Raw genomic sequence first — 21,446 nt, 5'->3', positions numbered from 1 at the left:
TAATGTAGGTGCAGTAAGTGCCATCACTGCCATGTGGATGGAGGGTAATTTTCTATTTAAAAAAAGATAACAATGACAACAAACAAACTGCAATGCCTGGAGAAAAACATGGTGATGCATTTGCTTCTCTTTTTTTTTATTAATTTCTGAATATTGCTTTTTGTGACATTATAATGTATGTTATATTTTTCAGTGATAATTCCACTACTGTAATGACCTTAATTGAGCTATTGCAATAATATGTACAAGCTATTACTGTAATCACCTTAATTGAGCTATAGCATTATTATGTACAAGTTATTACTGTAATGACCTTAATAGAGCTATAACATTATTATGTATAAGTGTGTGTTTCAGATTATTTTTCACAATGGGTCCGCTGAAAGAAAATGACTATGCTGCTGATGAAGTGAATCTGTCATGTTCTCTGGACATGTTTGAGGATCATGCTAGGGTTAAAAAGATGCTAAAAGACATCCCTACAATAGTTCCCAATGGAGGTGAGGTGTAATTTCATGGACTATATTTTTATATATGTATATATTTCAGTTTTTTATAATATTTTTATGATATTTAATATATAATTTAAAAATATATATATAATATAATTTATAATATTTTTCCCACAATGTCTGTCTAACAAGCAGTAATTTATTACAATGATGTTGTGTATTGGCATGTGAAAATAATATTGATTTAAATTTTCTGCAATATCTTTTGAACATAATTATTTTCTGGAATCATTTTTTATTAAATTGTGTATCATTAGTAAATATTCTACTGATATTTCAATAGAATCTGATTTAATTTTAAAATGATGCCTATTAAATTTTGTGCATAGTTTAATATTAAGGGCAAATTTTTGCTGCTAGCTACTACCAAAGTGGAAGTAAAGGCAATATGTTGAACCCTACAAATTTATGAACATCAATTTCTTCTGTCAAAAAAGACTAGGAATTCCAGAAAAGAATTTGAAAAATGGCAATTGAACAAAGTAAAAATGGAAAGTCATAAATTTTGCCTACAATTGTTACTGATGTTTACAAAAGACCATACTGGTCATTTGGAATAATATATAAGCTTTCTCATTTACCAAAAAATTCATGCTAGTATTTGATAATATTTTATTTGATTTGCAGGAACCAAGTGTCAGCCTTTTGGGCCATTATTTATTGAAGAAAAACCATTTGAAGATCTCAAAACCATTTTGGACAAGTATCAGGTGACTGTGACGCTAGTGTGATTACATTTAAAAAAATAATATTCAGTCACATTGGCACATACAATCATTATACAAATCTGTTCTTAAGTAAATTATCACTAGCAAAGTTTTTGAAAAACATTTCTATTGATTTCTTTCTGTAAAATGAACAGCCTTTTAGTGTTAATGCACACCAACACCACACATTCAGTAATTTGATACATGAAACTGGTTTATTTGTCAAACTCCTCCCTAATAGATCACATTAAAGTAATGAATCAAGAATGAATTTTTATTTTGCTGTCTGCATTCTCAGCATCAGGGTCCTACTTGTAGCCACTAAACTTCATTGATCAGGTCATAGCAGCAAAAGTACACATGTTTTGCTTGCATTGCACAATTTCAGAAGAATTTCTTAATATTTATCCTTATATATGAAAATAAATTAAATTATTATGTATGTCTGTGAGGTTTGTGGTTATCTGGAAATGAAGAGTTGAATTTCCCAATGCCATTTATTGAAGGTTGTTTGGGAAGCTTGTATGATTTTCCCTAACTAAACTCTATTTGGGTCATGTGAACAAACGTTTTTGTTGCAATTACAATCCCTACTTGTATATATTTTATATTATGAGTATATATTTTAAGAACAATGAGTGGGAATGAAAGCATTTGTTGTGTAATGTATGATTCTGTAAAAATTTGTAAGCTAAGTAATTTTATAAACTGTCATAGAACTTATTTATGATTTGCTGTTGCGGCTTGCTTTCCTCTTAATCTTCAAAATTGTCTACCTAATAAAATGTAATCACGATTCATTTCACAAATTCAGTGTAGATTCTTTTGGTGCTTTGGTAATTTAATATTGTTCATTATCTTCTTGGTACTTTGATTTCTTGAATGAATGCTACATTTATTATTTTAGGACATTTGACTTTTAAGATAGAAAAATGTGCATGCTTCAATTTTGATTTAAAATTACTGCAAAGATATGTTAAAAATACATGGTATTTAATTTAAAAACTTGTGTATAATGCACTCTTTGAAAGTTTTTGAGCATTTAATGTTCTTAATAAGTCATCATTTTATGCATCAATTGTGACAATTATATATGTTGTTTCCTGCTTGAGGTTGATAGTTTTAAAATTATTGCCACTCCAAAATTTTAAATTATAATACGAAGTACCAAGTTGTTGAATGTTAACCCAAAAATTTGATGATTGAACTGCTGACAACAATCAACGTTCCAGGCGCAACCACACTTGATGGACTCGCACCTAGAAGAGATGCTCACCATACTCTTCCAGTACATCATTGAAGCACAAAATTCATCACAAGAGAAGCCAATGGAGACAAATGAGACTACATCACATGATATTTCATGCGAGGGCTCCACAACATCACATACTCAGGCCGCAAAAGATGATAAGAAAGACTTCCAGGACTCGGCACATGCTAAGGAGACCACTGTTGCTGACCAGGCCTTCAAGTACATTTATCTCTTGTCTAAAGTGCGAGGGTACAAGTCTATTGTGAAGAAATTTCCTCATGAGGTCAGTCTTCATCTTGAGTACCTATAGAAAATAATAATATTTGTATGTGTATTAGACGTAGTAAGTCCAATCAATGTTTGGCAATGTGTGAATCTTTGTTTGAAATTTAAAGCTTATTTGCTTTTAGATTTTGTATGCATTATGTAAAATTTCATCAAAACCCAACAGTATCTTCTCCTTTAATATGTTTGAAGTTATGAAATCTTGCTTAAAATTTGACTGCCTGTTGTGTGATTATGCTGGATCAAGTTGCATATTGAGACCATTTCTTACTTGCCATGCTTGTCTGTATAAATTTTCATTGGTTCAAGTAAGGTGTTTTGGTGTCCATGTAGCAATATAAAGTGAAGTGCTCTCGTATCTACGTAGCAATATCATGTGTGCAGGTATCACACCTGATGCCGATCATATGTATGCTGGAAACCTACCAGACGCAGGACTGCGAGTTCTACAACATCTACGTGCTGCTGCTGTGGCTCTCTTATCTACGTAGCAATATCATGCATACAGGTGTTGGTGCTCTCGTATCTACGTAGCAATATCATGTGTGCAGGTATCACACCTGATGCCGATCATATGTATGCTGGAAACCTACCAGACGCAGGACTGCGAGTTCTACAACATCTACGTGCTGCTGCTGTGGCTCTCCATCGTAATCTACATGCCCTTCAGTCTTGATGACTTCAGCGCAGCATCAACGCCTTGCAGCGCCGGCACTGTCCTGAGTCCTGTCAAGAGGTAGGTGCCCTTAGTGCCCTATTTATTGCCGAAACATTTTGCCAAGCACATTAAGAAGCAGCATTATTATTACTAGTGAGGTAGAAAAGTTTAAACCAGCTCTGACGTGCTCTCATCGCCTACCTCAAATTAATGGAAGAAATACGTTATATGAATATTTAACATGTTTCTTCCTTTAATTTGAGGTAGGCGATGAGAGCATGTCAGATCTTGTGCAAACTTTTCTACCTCAATAGTAATAATAATAATGCAGCTTCTTCCTGTGCTTGCCATGAAGATTTGGCATTTGAAATTAAATTTCTTTTAATTCCTTCATGGTTTTTTTTTCTGGATAGTGGCCAGACGTATTGTAGATTGCTGTATAATGCATAATACTTCTGAACTCTCCTGCAGTTCATCGACGTGTATTACAATTACCCTCATTTAACACGAAACAGCGACATAATAACAGAGTTGGTAATACTTTCCTTCAGAATCTTGAAGATTATCGACACAGAGCTTGGGTCTTCACAGTCGTCACGCGACATGGCAGCGTTTCTGGTGTCGCGGCTGGTGACGCGGCCTGACCTCAAGCACAACTACCTCGCAGAGTTTGTGCAGCACTCCACGAAGGTCTGGTCAAACCCGAAGAGCCTTTAATTACTTACATAAACTAATGCCTTTGGAAGCTTTGTCAGACAAGCTTTGTGCAGCACTCCTCGAAGGTCTGGTTAAACCTGATGAACCTTCCACTACTCGCATAAACTAATGCCTTTACTTTGGAAGCTTATGTTGGACGAGCTTTGTGCAGCACTCCACGATGGTCTGGTCAAAGCTTACGAGCCTCCCACTACTTACATTAACTAATGCATTTACTTTGAAAGCTTTTGTCGGACAAGCTTACTGCAGCACTCCACGCAGGGCCGGTCAACCTGATGAGCCTATAATTACTTGCACCAATGCTTATTATCCTGAAGCATGTGTCTGACACGCTTTCATGAACAGGCTGAACTGACATATGTAGAATTAATGCAGCCACTGCGTAGTTATAAAGGGAGAGACTTCCATGAGTTATGTGATTTTAGGCGTCGAATTATCGTAGTTATCACAGAAAAAGAAAACTTCTCAAATGGTTTAACTAAGTATAAAATTCATGCAGCCACTGCACAGTTGAAGAGTGAATTAAATGCTCAAGTAAGGCGATCTTTGGTGTTGATTTATTCAAGTTTCAATCAGAAGACTCATTTAGGAACTGGCTAAACTGACGTATCGTATGTAGAATTAGTGCAGCCACTGCGCAATTTGACTGTGAATGACCTTGTTTTAGATGATATTTTGATAATTGGTGTTAAATCATGTAAATTTTTAGCAAAGAAGATGGAACCACAAAGCAATAACAAATTGATGATAGGACTTAGATAAACCATTCGACTGTGTTGAATAGAAAATAACGCAAATAGAAGTTTTATTGGAGTTTGTTTTGGGCTTCGGTATAACGACGCTTGATATGATGAGATCCAGACATGATCCATGCACCAAGGAATGATATTTACAGACATGATATTCACTAAAGAATAATGTTCGTGATTTTATTGTCCCCCTATTATAGGACTGTAGTTCGGACGTGTGTGTGAATTATGACGATGTGTGACCCAGATGTGATGTGCAGGTCATCAGCGAGAGCAGCATGGAGAGTCGCAGCAGCTTCAAGGTGCTAGGGCACCTGCGCGCTCTGGGCCTCATATGGAAGCATGGGCGCCGAGACGAGCTCCTGCCACTGTCAGGTCCTTTGCTGCAGAGCCTCCTTGCTGGGGGCACCACGCGCCGCACTGACAGCCTGGTGCGCAAACTGGCCCTCAAACTGGTCCAGCGAATAGGTGAGTAGTGCTCAGACTGGTCCAGTGCATAGGTGAGTAGTGCTAAGACTGGTCCAGTGAATAGGTGAGTAGTGCTCAGACTGGTCCAGCGTATGGGTGAGTTGTGCTCAGACTGGTCCAGCGTATGGGTGAGTTGTGCGCAGACTGGTCCAGCATATGGGTGAGTTGTGCTCAGACTGGTCCAGCTTATGGGTGAGTTGTGCTCAGACTGGTCCAGTGTATGGGGCGTATGGGTGAGTTGTGCTCAGACTGGTCCAGCGAATAGGTGAGTTGTGCTCAATATGTGAAGTGTGAGCGGATTAATATATTGTTTATTTCATTGTTGTTTATATGAAGACATTGCTGGATTGTGGTCCATCACAGTGATATGAACCAAATGAGCCATCAGTTGCACATGGTTCTCTGCAAGGTGGTGGTCATAGATTAAACTTGTCATATCCAACACCTTGACATTCGTTTGGATAGGGATGAAACTTGTCAAATTCAATACCTTGACACGCGTGAACATAACGCGCCCCTAATAACATATAAGCATCAGGACTTAACAATAGGACTGGTGCGCCCACAGGCCTGACGTTCCTGCCTCCCCGCCTGGCCGCGTGGAGGTACCAGCGTGGCAAGCGGTCCTTAGCCATCAACGTCGTCTCTCATCCTGAAGTGAGCACACAATTATTATATTGATGATGCTTATATTGATGTTGCTTATATTGATGTTGCTTATATTAATGTCACTTACATATATTGATGTTGCTTACATTGATGTTGCTTATATTGACGTCGCTTATATTGATGTCAATTATATTGATGTTGCTTATATTGATGTTGCTTACATATATTGATGTTGCTTATATTGACGTCGCTTATATTGATGTCAATTATCTTAATGTTGCTTATATTGATTCCCACAAACTAGTGAAAAGGAAATTCTAGTGGAATTTCTCTTAAATGACAAATCAGAATCAAATCGATAATTGTAAACTCTACAATGCTCATGAAGTTTTGTTATATGTACATCATTTTTTTTAATAAATGTTCACTATTGATTGAATGGAAATGAAAAAAAATATTTGAAACGATTTAAATGGATAAAATTTGGCAGAATGACCAATTTAATGGTAGACCAATAATCTCGAAGAAATAATGAGGATTTTCTTAGTCCCGATCCATCACTCATTGAATAACGTGAGTGTTTTTACAGGCTGTTGTGCCTGTCGAGAATTCCAGCTGCCCGAACCCAGAAAAAGAAGAGGATGTCTCTGTCGCTGCTGAGGTGGAGGACATCATTGATGAACTGCTCAACGGCCTCAAGGACCATGACACCATCGTCAGGTTAGGACCATTACTGGGTGAGGGGAGGGGAGCACTCACTACCAACAGGTACAGCTGCAGTAAGACACTCACTACCAACAGGTACAGCTGCAGTAAGGCCCTCACTACCAACAGGTACAGCTGCAGTAAGGTCCTCACTACCAACAGGTACAGCTGCAGTAAGGTTCTTCCTACGTTCATTTTATATCTTCTTACGTTCATTTTAGGTCTTCCTACGTTCATTTTACGTCTTCCTACGTTCATTTAACGTCTTCCTACGTTCATTTTACGTCTTCTTTCGTTTATTTTACGTCTTCCTACGTTCATTTTGCGTCTTCTCAGTTCATTTAACGTCTTCCTACGTTCATTTTACGTCTTCTTTCGTTCATTTTATGCTCATATGCTCATTATTGTCTCGTATATTTGTACAGCGATTGCTGCGACATATATATATGTCTGTAGTTAGACGTATAATATATATGCAGAATGTAGATGTATCAGTATAGAGCTTGACATTTATTTACACTGGTCAGGTCGCCGAGGTCTGCTGCTGCCATCTACGCTGCCAGAGGTGGTGCAGGTGCTGCAGAAGGCCTTCGTCTATGACAAACTCTTGGGCCAGAACAGCGTCGGTTCTAATGTTAGGTGGGCTATGTTCTTTGTTCTGTAAGCTTAAAAATATGGTTTATTTACTAAATACATAATACAATGAATTAATGTTAACATATACCTTCTGTGTTCATTATGATACCTTGGAATGGCTGGTGAGGCATGCATCTCCACTGTATTATGATTTATGACTTGATTTCTATTGTTTGGACACCTTTGTTTGTGCTTGATCTGACTTGAGTGCCAATAATGTTGTTCTCGGACATTTTTCTTCTCATTTAGACAAGTTTGATGGTAGACCAGAGAATGAGTTTTATATATAATCTTCTTAATTATGAGCATATATAAAACTTGTTCTCATGTCTTCAATCAAACTTATCTAAATGGACAAATTTTGCCAACCTATGCCTACTGACATACTTTTTTGTTCATCTGATGGCAAGCTGCCACGCTTTTTTTCTTGGGACGCTAGTAGTTATTTGTTTACATTAATTCGCGATGTCAATCACTTGATTGGGTTTTTTCTTAATTTAACTTTGCCATAGCTCCGCGTGTGCTGTAACATTCTTGTTCATATTATGAATATCGGCTTGTGACCGCCTGAGAAGCTTCATCTTTCTAGAATACCGTAACTTAAGTTGCTAAGGTAACACTAGCGAAGTCGTTGCATATTTTGTCCTCTATTAAAGGCTTGAATTCAGTTGAAGTGAACCAATTTACTGTGTTATTCCTGTGAATTTAGGATTGCTCTGCATCTCAAATACTTCAGCAACTGCGGATTGCAGATCTGGCACTCCGTTTGTTCACTCATTGTTGAACTATATAAGGTTGACCCACGGGAAGTTCCGCCTTTCAGTTCAGCTTTCTTGTTACGTCACGTAGATCGAGAAACGTAAACAATCCCGTCATTCCCATTACGGATTGGAGGACTGGTTTGATCGCATTTCGGTGATTGGTTAATGCCCGTGACGTCACTGAGGTCAATGACGTCACAGGCGAACAACAAGCTCCGTCCGCAAAAATGAGCTTCACATGGGTCAACCTTATACTAGTTCAACCATGTGTTCACTATAGCTTTGCTATGTTCACGCGTTGTTTGCTGCAGGGACGCTGCCTGCTACCTGTGCTGGGCCTTAGCCCGCGCCTACGAGCCCAGCACCCTGGCCCCTTACGTCCAGCAGCTGGCAACGGGCCTGCTGCTTGTGGCCCTCTTTGACAGAGAGGTGAGCGGGGCCATCGTCGAGAAAGATTAGATGTCCCAGGCGTTGCGCCTCGTCTCCATCATTATTATTTATGCATAGGAAAATGAGTAATAGTGCCATAATATAATTATGAATGATTCACAATGTGTAGTCTGATTAAAAATGTCCATGGTGCTGCAGATCCCTTGTCGCCACGCGGCCTCCGCTGCCTTCCAAGAGCACGTGGGTCGGCAAGGAAATTTCCCGCACGGCATCGACATCCTCACGCGGGTCGACTACTTCTCTGTGGGCATCCGCGCCACATCCTACCTCGAACTGGCGCCCTTTGTGGCTAGGTCTGCTGCTGCCGTGTGCCTGTTGAACTCGTTACCTTTGTGGCCAGGTCTGCTGCTGCTGCCGTGTGTCTTTTCCGAAATTCGTTGTCTTCTTGCTAAATTCAGCAGAAAGTTGATGGATCGCCGACAGTCACCTACGATAAACCTAAATTTGTGTTAATTTTTGCTACCCGATTGTTTAATCATTAGAGGCATTAATTGTTTTGTGGGTGTAGACACGTTTTCTAAAGTATTTATTTAATTATAATAATATTGTGATGTGTTGTGCAGTTTCCAGGAGTACAGCGTGGCGCTCGCGGAGCACCTGGTCGAACACAAGCTCTCCCACTGGGACGTCGTCGTGCGGCAGCTCGCCGCCAAGGTGGGGTGCTGTGTGATGTGTATTGATGACGTGTGATGATGACGTTTGGTGACGTGTGAGAAACCTGGGAGAGCCGAGTATGCTGTTTATGGCGTTCAAATAAAACGGGCAACAAAGTTTGACGCCCTCGTTCAAATACTACCTATATTATTTTCTGTGCGACGTTGCATTAAAAAAAACATGTTCTCCCACGAAATAAGATTGATGTACATGGCTGTATGTTGTGGCTTGCTCTAAAATATCTCGTTGTTGTTTTAAAATCACAATTTGCAGTATCGTTGCCACTTGCCACTGACAGTGTACCACTGGGCAGAGTCTAGCACTGGTGGCACAGCACTGCCCTGAGCACTGCAGCGCCGTGCTACTGCCTCGTCTGCTGACAGCTGCCACCGGTGCCGTCCTGGTGGCACGGCACGGTGCCATCCTCGCCCTGGGGAGCCTCGCTGCCGCCCTCAGCGCCCTCGCCGCCTCAAGAGGCCTTCATCTGTCCTCGTACCTCAGTGAGTGGTGTGACGTGTTCCCCTCAGTGAGTGATGTGTTCCCCTCAGTGAGTGGCGTGTTCCCCTGTGACGTGTTCCCCTCAGTGAGTGGCGTGTTCCCCTCAGTGAGTGACGTGTTCCCTCAGTGAGTGGCGTGTTCCCCTCAGTGAGTGACGTGTTCCTCTCAGTGAGTGACGTGTTCCTCTCAGTGAGTGACGTGTTCCCCTCAGTGAGTGGCGTGTTCCCCTCAGTGAGTGACGTGTTCCCTCAGTGAGTGACGTGTTCCTCTCAGTGAGTGGCGTGTTCCCCTCAGTGAGTGACGTGTTCCTCTCAGTGAGTGACGTGTTCCCCTCAGTGAGTGACGTGTTCCCCTCAGTGAGTGACGTGTTCACCTCAGTGAGTGGCGTGTTCCCCTCAGTGAGTGGTGTGACGTGTTTCCCTCAGTGAGTGACGTGTTCCCCTCAGTGAGTGGCGTATTGGCTCGAGCCCCTGGGTTTTGTTTGGCCTCTGTGTTGGGAATGGGATTATAAATGCGTTTTTGTTGTGTTGATGGAGTTAGTAAAACAAATTCCTTATAGATTTCAATGGAAAATGAAATAAGATAACTGCAAATGTTAAGGTCGAGTGGTTTCCGAGGTGAATGTTTACCTTGGTTTCGCTAGTTTAAAATGAAAATCATTCGTCTTTTCCGATTGTTGAAAAATTATACTTGTTGATTTTTTTCTAATGCTGTTTCCAAATTTCAGACTAACTGAAAAGAAAATGTATTAAATTTCTGGTAAGCAAACTGAGTTTACCAATTAGTGTAAGTTAACCGTAATCAATAAGTCTGAATATGAGGATTGTTATTGTTGGGTGCAGTGAAGGCATATTGTGCAGGCGCTGCTGTGCTGCAGTCCATGTGGCGAGTGTCGGAGGAGCTGAGAGAGCGGCGGCTGGTCCAGGGAGCTGGGGGTGCCTACATGCGCGTGGCACTCGCTGAGATGATGTGGCACTGCTGCACTGCTAAGCTGCCCGTGCCACGACCCACAATACGTACGCTGTACCTGCGCTTGTCCCTGACTCATGTATATAGGGTCACATTTTTTCTTGTATACATCCTTCACTGAGGAAAAATGAATGGAACTATTCGAATAGCGATGCAATTCTCGCTCTTTTGTGGTTCATCTTGACGCAGTTCCATCCGGGACAAGGTCGTACGCAGGAATTAGGTCACTATTTGAACAATTTGTTCCATCAACTTTTTTCAGAGTATTGTTTGTATAGGACATGTTTCCAGGATTGTTCAACATATCAACTCGTTTCTTGTCTGCAGTCGTTATTTCTTAGAACTTCCAATAGGTGAGAATAACTTATAATCTTTTAATAGTCAAGAATTTCCTTCTCATTTCCATGGAGTGACTGGAATATAGCACGAGATCTCATGTTCTGCTGAACTTTTATAATTGACTGGCCACAACTTCTACAATTACTTTTTCTGCAGTAAATATGATCTACTACTTGCATGAAGTTAATAATTCAAATAAATTGTTGAACGTGAAGAAAATAATTAGTGCTAAATATAAGTGATTAACTTAGTTAAAATTTGTCAATTCTATGTTTCTGAGTAAATTTTGAAGGTGTTATTAAAACTATAAAATTTGGGACTTCACAAATTAACCATTATTGTTTTGGTCAGATGAATGGACGACCCTGCTGGAGGAAAGCATCGTGTATGAGGATGAAGAGGTCAACTTGTCAGGTGTGAAGGCCATAGCTGCTCTGTGGTCCTTCTCCTGCGAGGAACTGGCCTCTCTTCTTCCTATCGCTGACAAGGAGGGTGCAGCTGTTAACAAGGAGGGTGCAGCTGTTGACAAGGAGGGTGCAGCTGTTGACAAGGAGGGTGCAGCTGTTGACAAGGAGGGTGCAGCTGTTAACAAGGAGGGCTTGGTGCTGTCACCTGACACCCTGCAGCGATACCTGCAGCTCCTCAAGAGTGACCGGGAACACTGCGTTCAGGGCTGGGCTGCCGCTCTCGGTGAGACATGTTCTTAGTGCGCCTGCAAACCTGCTTCGTCTGTTCTTCTGATATCAATTCAATCGTGGGCTTAAATTCATCACTTCAAACATGGTCTAGACTCTAGACCGTGGTCGAAGTCGTCTAGACTCAAGACCCTCGAGACCAAAATCCTCATTCCAATCGTCTAGAGTCTAGACAAAGGATTATGATGCGAGGAAATGTATGGTGTTATATAATATTATTTGGGTTTCAGGAGGCCTTCCTCGCACCGTGCTAGAGATTTTATCTTCAATGCTATAGCGAGGATTGATCGCTGATTAAAGAAAAGTATCTAAATTTTTGGCAATGTGGTAAAGTATCTAAACTTATCATGCTCGTGGAAAGATGGTTGATTGGCTTATTGGCTTTGTTTAGTTGATGGACGGAAATGTTTTATCATTTAAATTCTATTCATATAATTTAAATTGACCTGATACTTACAGAAAGAGTATTTCCACCAAATAATTGTATTTGATGGCAGTGGGATTCTTTGTCAATCTAAATTTTGTTCTTATCTTTTACATTGAACTAATGCCGGTATAAAAGAGTACTATTTATCCCAAAATATTGTATTATGACAGTGGGATCTCGTTGTAAATTCTAAATTTTTTTCGTATATTTCCAATTAAACTCGTAGCAGAGAGTATTTTTAAACAAAGCTTTCGTATGATTTTATAATTGTGGGATCCCATTGAAAAGTCTAAATTATATCCATATACATATTTCTAATATTACTCATAGAAGAGTATTTTCAACAAACTATTTTGTATGATTTTATTACCGTGGGATCACGTTGAAAAGTATAAATTATATCCATATATTTCTAATATTACTCATAGAAGAGTATTTTTAACAAACTATTTTGTGTGATTTTATTATCGCTGGTGTTTGCAGGCCGCGGGTGCGTGGGGCAGCAGGAGCTGGAGGCGCTGCTGACTTGCTTCCTCACCGCCACTGAGGACTACACGACGGACAGACGGGGGGACGTGGGGGCCTGGGTGAGGGAGGCGGCCGTCACGGCCATGCAGGTGTGTGGGGGCCTGGGTGAGGGAGGCGGCCGTCACGGCCATGCTGGTGTGTGGGGGCCTGGGTGAGGAAGGCCGCCGTCACGGCCATGCAGGTATGTGGGGGCCTGGGTGAGGGAGGCGGCCGTCACGGCCATGCAGGTGTGTGGGGGCCTGGGTGAGGGAGGCCGCCGTCACGGCCATGCAGGTGTGTGGGGGCCTGGGTGAGGGAGGCGGCCGTCACGGCCATGCTGGTGTGTGCATGTGTTGCAGTATCCTTGGTATCTTTGGTATCCTTAGTATTTGTTTGGGACATAGCAGTCACAGGCCACGATGGATCGCCGCCTCTGGTTATCGTTCATCCGCCCTCATTTGGTCCAACTGATGCACGATGCTGTTGCTTGCTTCTCGCCTCTGGTAGTGTTGCAGGGGAGGTCGATCTGGGATTGTGCTCAGGAACACGTCTAGTTGTCTCTTGAAGGTCTCCAGGGTGAACTCCCCCTCTCTTAGANGTTTTTCAAACCTAATTTTACAAAGTTCTGTTTACATTGTAATTGTTACGAGTGTCTGTGTTGTACAGGTTCTAGAAGAAGACGCTGGTTTATCAGACTCGCTGGTGATGTCACTGCGTCGAAGCTGCCAGGGTTGCAGCGACTACCATAAGCTGGTTGCCGTGTGCGCTACCATGGCTGAGATGCTGCGACTGGACACCTCCTCCAGCAGGTCGCTGCTCAACCAACTCCTGCTCTTCTTAGGCTACCAGGTTAGTCCTGTCTCTTATACACATCTAGATGTGTATAAGAGACAGACCTTACACTTGGCTACGCCTACAGCCTCGGCGGGGTCTCCGCTACACTCGTGAGCATCATAAAGCACATTGACGTAAATCTATTAATGTTTTAAAAAGCTGATGGCAATACGATTGTCTATTACGATTGTCATCCACTGCACCAAATTTGCGCTAATATATCAGCAATTTGTTCGTTGCTGCGATTGACAAGCTTTGTCTGTTCGGGTGAAAAATTCCGGGTTTATCCAAAGCACCTTTGAACCAAGATCCGTGTTATTAACATAACAAAAGAGTTAAGCCCTAGGTTTAGGCGAATTTCTTGACACTCGGATTTCAAAGAGTTTTATTGAAGTCTTGTGAAACCATAGTTTCTGCAAGTATGATATAGGAAATATTATCTATCTACTATAAATTGAAACAAATGTAAGCAAAATTAATTCCAAGTAAACCATGAAAATGTCAGATCAAATTCATAATGAATGACTAATAAGTTGCAGCACTAGGTTAACGCACCGAAATATTTCGCCACTAAGACAATTCTGAACTGCAACTGACTAACTAATTTCTAGTACACTTCGGGCGGATGACTGAAGGTCTGAACTATAGGACTATGTGAAGCGTACATGTTAAATTGCGATTACACTTGCATGAATTCAGAGTTTCTGGAACTACATACATAAATTGCGTTGCTGTCACTCCTGTCAACTGAGATTCTTCTAAGAACCTTGAAGCACCTTTAGACTGGAGCAACCCTGTGGACACCATGCGTAAATCTTACATATACTACTATAGCTATCGCCCACTCGTGTTTGGTTGATAAGAAAGTATGAACCATTTATTTTGAAATTTTATGCAGGTAATTATATCTTATTCTGTTTAAGAATATAATTTTTAGAATCTAATAACCTGACACTTCTTTATTTAAGCATCAATAATTCAAAGGGTGCAACACTTACTATACGCTTTTGTTGTTATGTCGATAGTTGAACTCTCTGCATTTATATGTTATTGTATGCGCTGAATTGTATTTAGTATCGGCCGCGGTATTTTGCAAACCATTTATTCTGTATGTCTAATATGGAACATGTCGCTTGAACTCGAGGAAGCAATTTTCTAACCTTTTTGAATTCAGGACTTTCTAAAGCGCTAGAAGAACTACTACTACTTACATTTTTTGGTAGCTGATATAAGTTTGTTGTGCAGGCTCAGTCAAGTAAAGACGCGTTGGAAGGCCACCTCATGAAGAGCTCACCTGAAGACATCAAGATCTTCATCAGAACCTTGATGGAAGTGCTGACTGAAGAGCCGCCTGTAGAGCGCCTCGTGCTGCCCGTGCTGCGGACACTCGAGCACTTCATCGCTTCGTCTGCTCTGCTAGACCAGGTCTGGGGCTTGGCTACCAGAATGTAATATTATATTGTAACATATTATTATATTGTAATATATTATTATATTGTAATATATTATTATATTGTAATATAATATTATATGGTAATATAATATTATATTGTAATATATTTTGTAATGTAATACACGTGCAAGAATATTGTCCAGACGCTGGTGCTGTCAATGCTGTCCCGGGACCCCTGCCAGCGGCGGGGGGCGGGGACTACTAGTGACTATGAGTAAAAATATAACTCAGTAGGTACTCACTGCAGTGAGTGGCAGAGAGCGCATTATCTCGTCGACGAAAACGTGAAGTCGCGGACGAACAGAGGGACGGACGGGCATGGCGAGCACAATAGTGCATTTTTTTCCATAAATGAGAACTTTTTAAGCTAAACCCTGCAATCACAGACTAGTAATCGGCCCCTAGCTTTGTATGTAAGCGAGTTTTGAAAGCGCGGCCTGATTGTCTTGATTATCCCTCACTCCACATTATTGATCCCCATAATGATCAAAATTGAACAGGCCTAACTAATCCTCATCAAGGATCTGAAAAAATCATGACTGCGCATCATAGCACATCTCTGACGATTTGCTTACACTTTCTGGATTAAATTTAATAATACATCTTTATTATATCATGCACTATAATACATCCTCATAATACCATGCACTATAATACGCCTTTAATATCTTGCTAGCTTCTGCTTTCCTTGTGCTGAAATATAATTTTTATGTTTTGCTATTTAGATCCTTAAGTTTCTTTTTACATGTTATTGTTTTTCACACCTAATCTTATGAACTTTCTTTTTAAATTGTTATTGTTTTTCATAACTAATCTTATAAAGTTTCTTTTTACATCTTATTGTTTTTCAAACCTAATTTTACAAAGTTCTGTTTACATTGTAATTGTTACGAGTGTCTGTGTTGTACAGGTTCTAGAAGAAGACGCTGGTTTATCAGACTCGCTGGTGATGTCACTGCGTCGAAGCTGCCAGGGTTGCAGCGACTACCATAAGCTGGTTGCTGTGTGCGCTACCATGGCTGAGATGCTGCGACTAGACACCTCCTCCAGCAGGTCGCTGCTCAACCAACTCCTGCTCTTCTTAGGCTACCAGGTTAGTCTGACGTGATCTCTTCTTTTTGGGTTACAAGTCCTACCTCTACGATAACATTACTATAATATAAAGCATTACTTTTGCAGTATAAAATCTCGCTCTGTGATAACATTAACATAATATGACGTATTAATTTAACACATTTATGATGATAGAATATGTAGAATATACTAAATACTTTAATTGCATTGGATTTTGTCAACTTTATTAAAAAATAAATAATAAACCGCCATAGCTTCATCATGCGAGAAAATGGCTTGTTGTTTTGTTTCTTCTCACGACTTCCACGGAACTAATTCTACATTTTGTTGTTGAGGAAATTTAGTGAAGAATAAGTTACATGTCAAAAATTTTTTGTCCAATTTTTGTAAAATAATATTGTCCATCATGGCCATGTAACTCTCTTACACTTCTTTGGTATGGTGCCGCCACCGCCATTATTAGCTACTCAATTCATAATATATTGAACAGCCAAACGAGAGTTTATCGATGGTATCGTTGCTCGAATTCTAGCAGGGTTTGCGAACTTAAAGTTCATTTCCGGTAGATCTTACGAACACTATCGAGGTGCGGTATGATTATACACCTTGCGTATTATATTTGCTCTGAATGTCAGGATTTAAGGTTTAGCTGAGACTGTTCTACAAGTAATGATGCGAATCTGAATACTAACCTGAAATTCTGTGAGCTTAATTCGTCTTTAATGCTGTATGTTATTCTCGTCATTCCTTGATATCTCAATATGTTGCTGTTAGTTGTTTAATAAACTTTAATATTGTTAGATACACGCCAAGAGGGATTGTTGAATCTCTTCGTGTGTAGCAGATTTGAAGATATCAAATAGGAATTATAATAACGACTATTAATTTGTTCTCCTATGGTTTGTTACAGTATCCTAAGGTGCGGAGTGTGACTGCCACGTCCTTGGTGACCGCGCTCGGCGAGTACGGTGACGACCTCGTCAGCCGCGGTGTAGCGCCTTCACAGGACGCGCTCGACCAGGTCTTGAACGTACGTACCTGGTCCCATACTTTCAAATAAAAGTTAAGAGATCGTAAGTTCATCCGTCAATCATTGATGGTCTTTCGAGCAAAATCCACCAATCACAGACAAGAAAATAGAGCGTAAGTACTTAAGTTCACTTAGCAAATTTTGAAAGTATGGCCCCTGGGCCTTGTCTTGAACGTACGTACCTGGGCCTTGTCTTGAACGTACGTACCTGGGCCTTGTAGACTAGTTCTTGCTCTCACTGCCATAGACTAGTTCTTGCTCTCACTGCCATAGACTAGTTATTGCTCTCACTGCCATAGACTAGTTCTTGCTCTCGCTGTCATTGAATAGTTCCCAAACTCGTCTGATTATGGTGCCCCCTCATGGCAGGTGCTAGAGGAGACGCTGTGGATGGAGGCGAGCTTGGCTGTGGTGCGTGAGCAGCGCAACAAGTGCTGCCTGCTTCTCAACCTCCAGCCGCCTGCACCCAAGAAGAAAGTTAATTGAGATTACCTCTCATGAAATTATTTACTTTTGAGATTTATTCCCATGAAACAAATAAATTAAATCTCAAGATCTTTTCGCACTTGAATCATTTATTTCATAATTCAAAGAAAGATTCTCAACGATTTATTTTTCGGAAAGTAGGATAAAACCATTTAAATTTTTGTATCACTTGGAATATCGTCTTGCGAGACTAACCTGTTACAAACATTTTTTTATATTCTTTATCTAGTTTTTTTAGATCGTGAAAATCATCTCAATACTGCCAGGTGCCTTCGAGGTTAGCTTCTAAGCCTATCGTTGTCATACATTAAACTTACGATACTCACATTTATTTCACACATTCTCGTTGCTTATAACGCATCATATTAAGCTGTGATAATTTATCTATATTTAATATTAAGTCCATTCCAACCACACAATTAACAAATAAAGTTCCTTAAAGTATGATCTTTCATCTTTTTATAATAAATTCATTGTCAAAGCAGCCCAAACATTATCACAAGAGTCGGCAGGAATCAGTGGATGTTGATCATGACGGAACGGACTTGAAATGTTTTCCTTGTTGGGGAATTACAGCCTTACTGTGATATGATTTCTATTTATTTTTGAAATATAAGAAGCTAAATTTTGTCTAATGGCGATCTTTCCGACGAATTTCTTATTCAAACTGCGAAGGAAATATATTGGCTGCTTCTTGGCTAAATAATAGCTTCGGTTTGTCTACGTGTTGTTTAACTAAAGTTTTTTACGTTATAATTTTAGTTTAAAATTTTTATATTACGTTCTAATCATGACCGTACTTTTAATTATTCCGATATTTTTAAATTGTTCACTAACTCGCGCAAATAAAACGGCTAATATAACCGTCTTTTATCTTCCTCCATAGAACACCGATTCTGTATGAAATTAGTCCTGAAAGTAATCCTGAGCAATTTTGTCTGTAGTAATTGTCTTCCTTAATTTTCTATTTCACTTGCCGCAGATTTCTTTCACACTCAAAGGTATCATAATAAAGATTTTATCTTTCACAACGCAAATGATAAATTCAATTATAGTACGCATTTGCTCTATCAAAGTGTACTGAAATGTTAAACACAACGAGTTCACAAGTAGAAGAGGAAGCTAGATTCGTTTAAGTTCAAACTCATTGCTGGGCTCGAATAATCACCTGCCTGACACGAATGAATCAGAACATCTCATAGAGCAAAGATATTTGAAACTTCTAATTCAACAGTTCCTATTCTGCTATACAATTCTGCTTCACGATTCACTTAGAAATTGGTATACAATAGAAGTAAACGTGATGTTTGCGTACTAGACGTAATTGGGAAAGGGGAGCGTGATGGAGGCCAGCAACTTTACACTTCAGGGCATATTCTATCAATGGTCGAGCAAGCTAGTGGGCGACGTAGCCTGTGGTGTTAGATTCCTAATGCCTTAGCGCTGTTAGTCACGTTTTCATATAGAGTCTGCAGCCGTCAGCAACAAATTTAACTCTTAAACCAGCCTTGAAGCAAACGCTGCAAGGCTTATAACTAAACGCGCCAGTGAGTCATCAAATCTGGGGCGCATGCCGGAGGCCAAACGTCACACTTAGTTCATATTTCTTTCCGTAGGTAAGAACGCTAGAGGACATAACAGCCGATGAAGTCTAGTGCTCACAGTCATAGCGTCCGATTTTGTACCATTATGTCCTGGAGAAAACATACATTTCGCGGTACGCACATGTACCACTTCGGAGTCAAAGTGTTGACGAAAGTTGGACTGGACCGTGACAGGCAGTATGGTGTTAACCGAGCCTAATGCTGACTGGAATTTAATCTCAATTCACGTTCATAATTCGACCGTTAACCCTTCCCCCATTCCACTCCCCTCCACCTAGATTCTTATATTTCAAACTGATTTCCTTTGTATTCCTTATCATATATTCCTTATTCATTATGGGCACGACATCTACGCTCGTTTATTTAAGATATGTTCACAAACATTGCGTTGCTTACATTATTCTTCTTTAATATTAATTAGAGCTTGCAAGCACCATCATGGGCAAATTGAGTTAGTTATTAATTTCATTGGTATTCATAGCCCGAACTTTATACATTAGAAAATTGCTGTTAAAGTTACGGCTCTATTTACTGAATCATTCCACCTTTAAATTTCAATTTAAATGCTGGTGTGTGACCTGGTCCACTATTGGGACTGAATCTTATTTTGAAAATTTATTAAAGGAGAAAGCAACCTTCGTTGATATTCAAAGTAACTGTCGGTAATGTTATTCATACGTATCTGAGGTCCTTTATTCCCTAGAGTTAATCTCAGTAGGAAGGGTGCAGAAGACATAATAACTTTTAGCATAGTAGTTTTGCTGCGCCGCTCTGGTTGATCTTGCGAAACTGCAAAAATTACTTACACTCTTCAGGCGAATAATACTGCAAAAAATTAAATTAAGTCCAGAATTACCGTTGTACTGTGAAACTACTGTAGCAAGCGCCCAGTTATCCTGATTCTGTCAATTAGATGGATGCACTATAGTAACACTGAACAAACAGTAATTAAGCACACGTAAAGAGATTGTACACAAGTATACAGCGAGTGTCAGTGACACATGCGACGTGCAAGCGAAGCTAGACGCACGTGTAGCCTGAATCTTGCAGCTGCCGCACAGGTGCTGTGGCCGCCTCCACGTGCCAGTGTTAATGTTATCTGTCGCAGCTGTGGTGATCTGTCAGTGCTCTCTCTCTTTTTGACAGCCTTAAATCAACAGTGCTTTATATATCACATGCAGTCGTGATTTTCAAGTGCTTAATAAACTATTTCCAGCATAACTTTAGATTCTTGCGTTCTCTGTTCATAATGAGATCAAATATTCATCTCTTGATTTTACTGAACACGCGTTACAGTATCGGAAAAATGCATCACATTTTATAAATGCTACGAAAGTTTTTTTTTAGAATTTTTGAGTTACTTCAAAAACGGAAACTTCAAACTTGTGTCATAGAAACGCAATGGTTGTATGGTGCCGTGCAAATGACGTTCCACAAATAGTGCACAGCTGAAACTATTGCAACGCACTCGGCTCGGCAACACCGAACGGCGGTTTACTGTCGCGTGACGGGTCGTTTCTGAAATGCGGAGCTTGTTCGAGTGCAAAAACGAAAAGGTTATTTAATTCCGCGAGGCTTCGGCTAGAACAATAACATATTAAAACGATTTCTTTTTCGGTATTACTTTACATTAGTGGATAGTTCCTACGGGGGCCTTAAAATTTTCAAGTACAAATTGTAAATTCATACATAAAATTCATCGTTAATTGCTTACAGATTCTTTGGAAATAAAATGGAGATGAAAATGTGCACGGAATGTCCCTTGGAAGTGTGCTGAAATGGCCCCTGTATATCACCTTACTAATTTTAAAATTTGAAACCGCATTACATTTCAACAAAAATGCTCGTCGTCGGGATTGCCTGAGTTTTTCATCACCAATTGCGTGATAAAATATAAGCGGGGAGAACTAATTCCAAGAATAAAAATTGTTATACAAAATTACTAAACATTTAACAATTGGAGTTCAGAACGCAGAACGCTAAATGACAAATCATAAAGGTTTTAAAACAATGTTCGAATGTTTCGTTCAAGAACAGACTAGATAAAGCTATGGAAAATATGTTTTCAGACTTGAAATGCCTAGCACCATATCGAACCCGGTGGAAGTCTAGTAACTATTTCAAACTATCGTTAGTCATGAAAAGATCCGGTCAAATGAGCCGATTTTAGATCTGTGAACAAGGCACGAAAAGTACAAGAATGGGCGACAGGCCACATCAGGCCTACACTTCAGCGCCGACATCACTATGTTATGTTATGTTATATTTGATTAGGTTAAAGGCTTTATTTCGTGTATGAACCTATATTGATATTAATTTTTAATTCACCCAGCGTCACTTTAGTATTAATTGCGCCGACTTTCAACG

General features: G+C 40.0%; 1 protein-coding gene across 1 annotated transcript; it reads left to right on the top strand.

The window, feature by feature from the left end:
- The first annotated feature begins 350 nt into the window (after positions 1 to 350).
- Positions 351 to 17,536, top strand: LOC108682593 (tubulin-specific chaperone D). Its single transcript, XM_018171787.2, has 25 exons — positions 351 to 500; positions 1,140 to 1,222; positions 2,452 to 2,754; positions 3,308 to 3,492; positions 3,966 to 4,104; positions 5,141 to 5,348; positions 5,917 to 6,005; positions 6,547 to 6,677; positions 6,759 to 6,835; positions 7,190 to 7,301; positions 8,371 to 8,488; positions 8,648 to 8,802; positions 9,073 to 9,163; positions 9,477 to 9,663; positions 10,522 to 10,677; positions 11,321 to 11,659; positions 11,895 to 11,934; positions 12,124 to 12,128; positions 12,575 to 12,771; positions 13,265 to 13,447; positions 13,489 to 13,542; positions 14,678 to 14,857; positions 15,796 to 15,978; positions 16,870 to 16,989; positions 17,359 to 17,536. Exons 1-25 carry the CDS (start codon positions 371 to 373, stop codon positions 17,473 to 17,475), a joined length of 3,582 nt encoding a protein of 1,193 aa, XP_018027276.2. The 5' UTR covers positions 351 to 370; the 3' UTR covers positions 17,476 to 17,536.
- The last annotated feature ends 3,910 nt before the right edge of the window (positions 17,537 to 21,446 follow it).

This window comes from Hyalella azteca, unplaced genomic scaffold, assembly GCF_000764305.2.
Source record: "Hyalella azteca isolate HAZT.00-mixed unplaced genomic scaffold, Hazt_2.0.2 contig8227, whole genome shotgun sequence".
Classification (NCBI taxonomy): Eukaryota; Metazoa; Arthropoda; class Malacostraca; order Amphipoda; family Hyalellidae; genus Hyalella; species Hyalella azteca.
The sequence above is the reverse complement of the archived record's forward strand: the minus strand, read 5'-3'. Positions and strand labels throughout refer to the sequence as shown.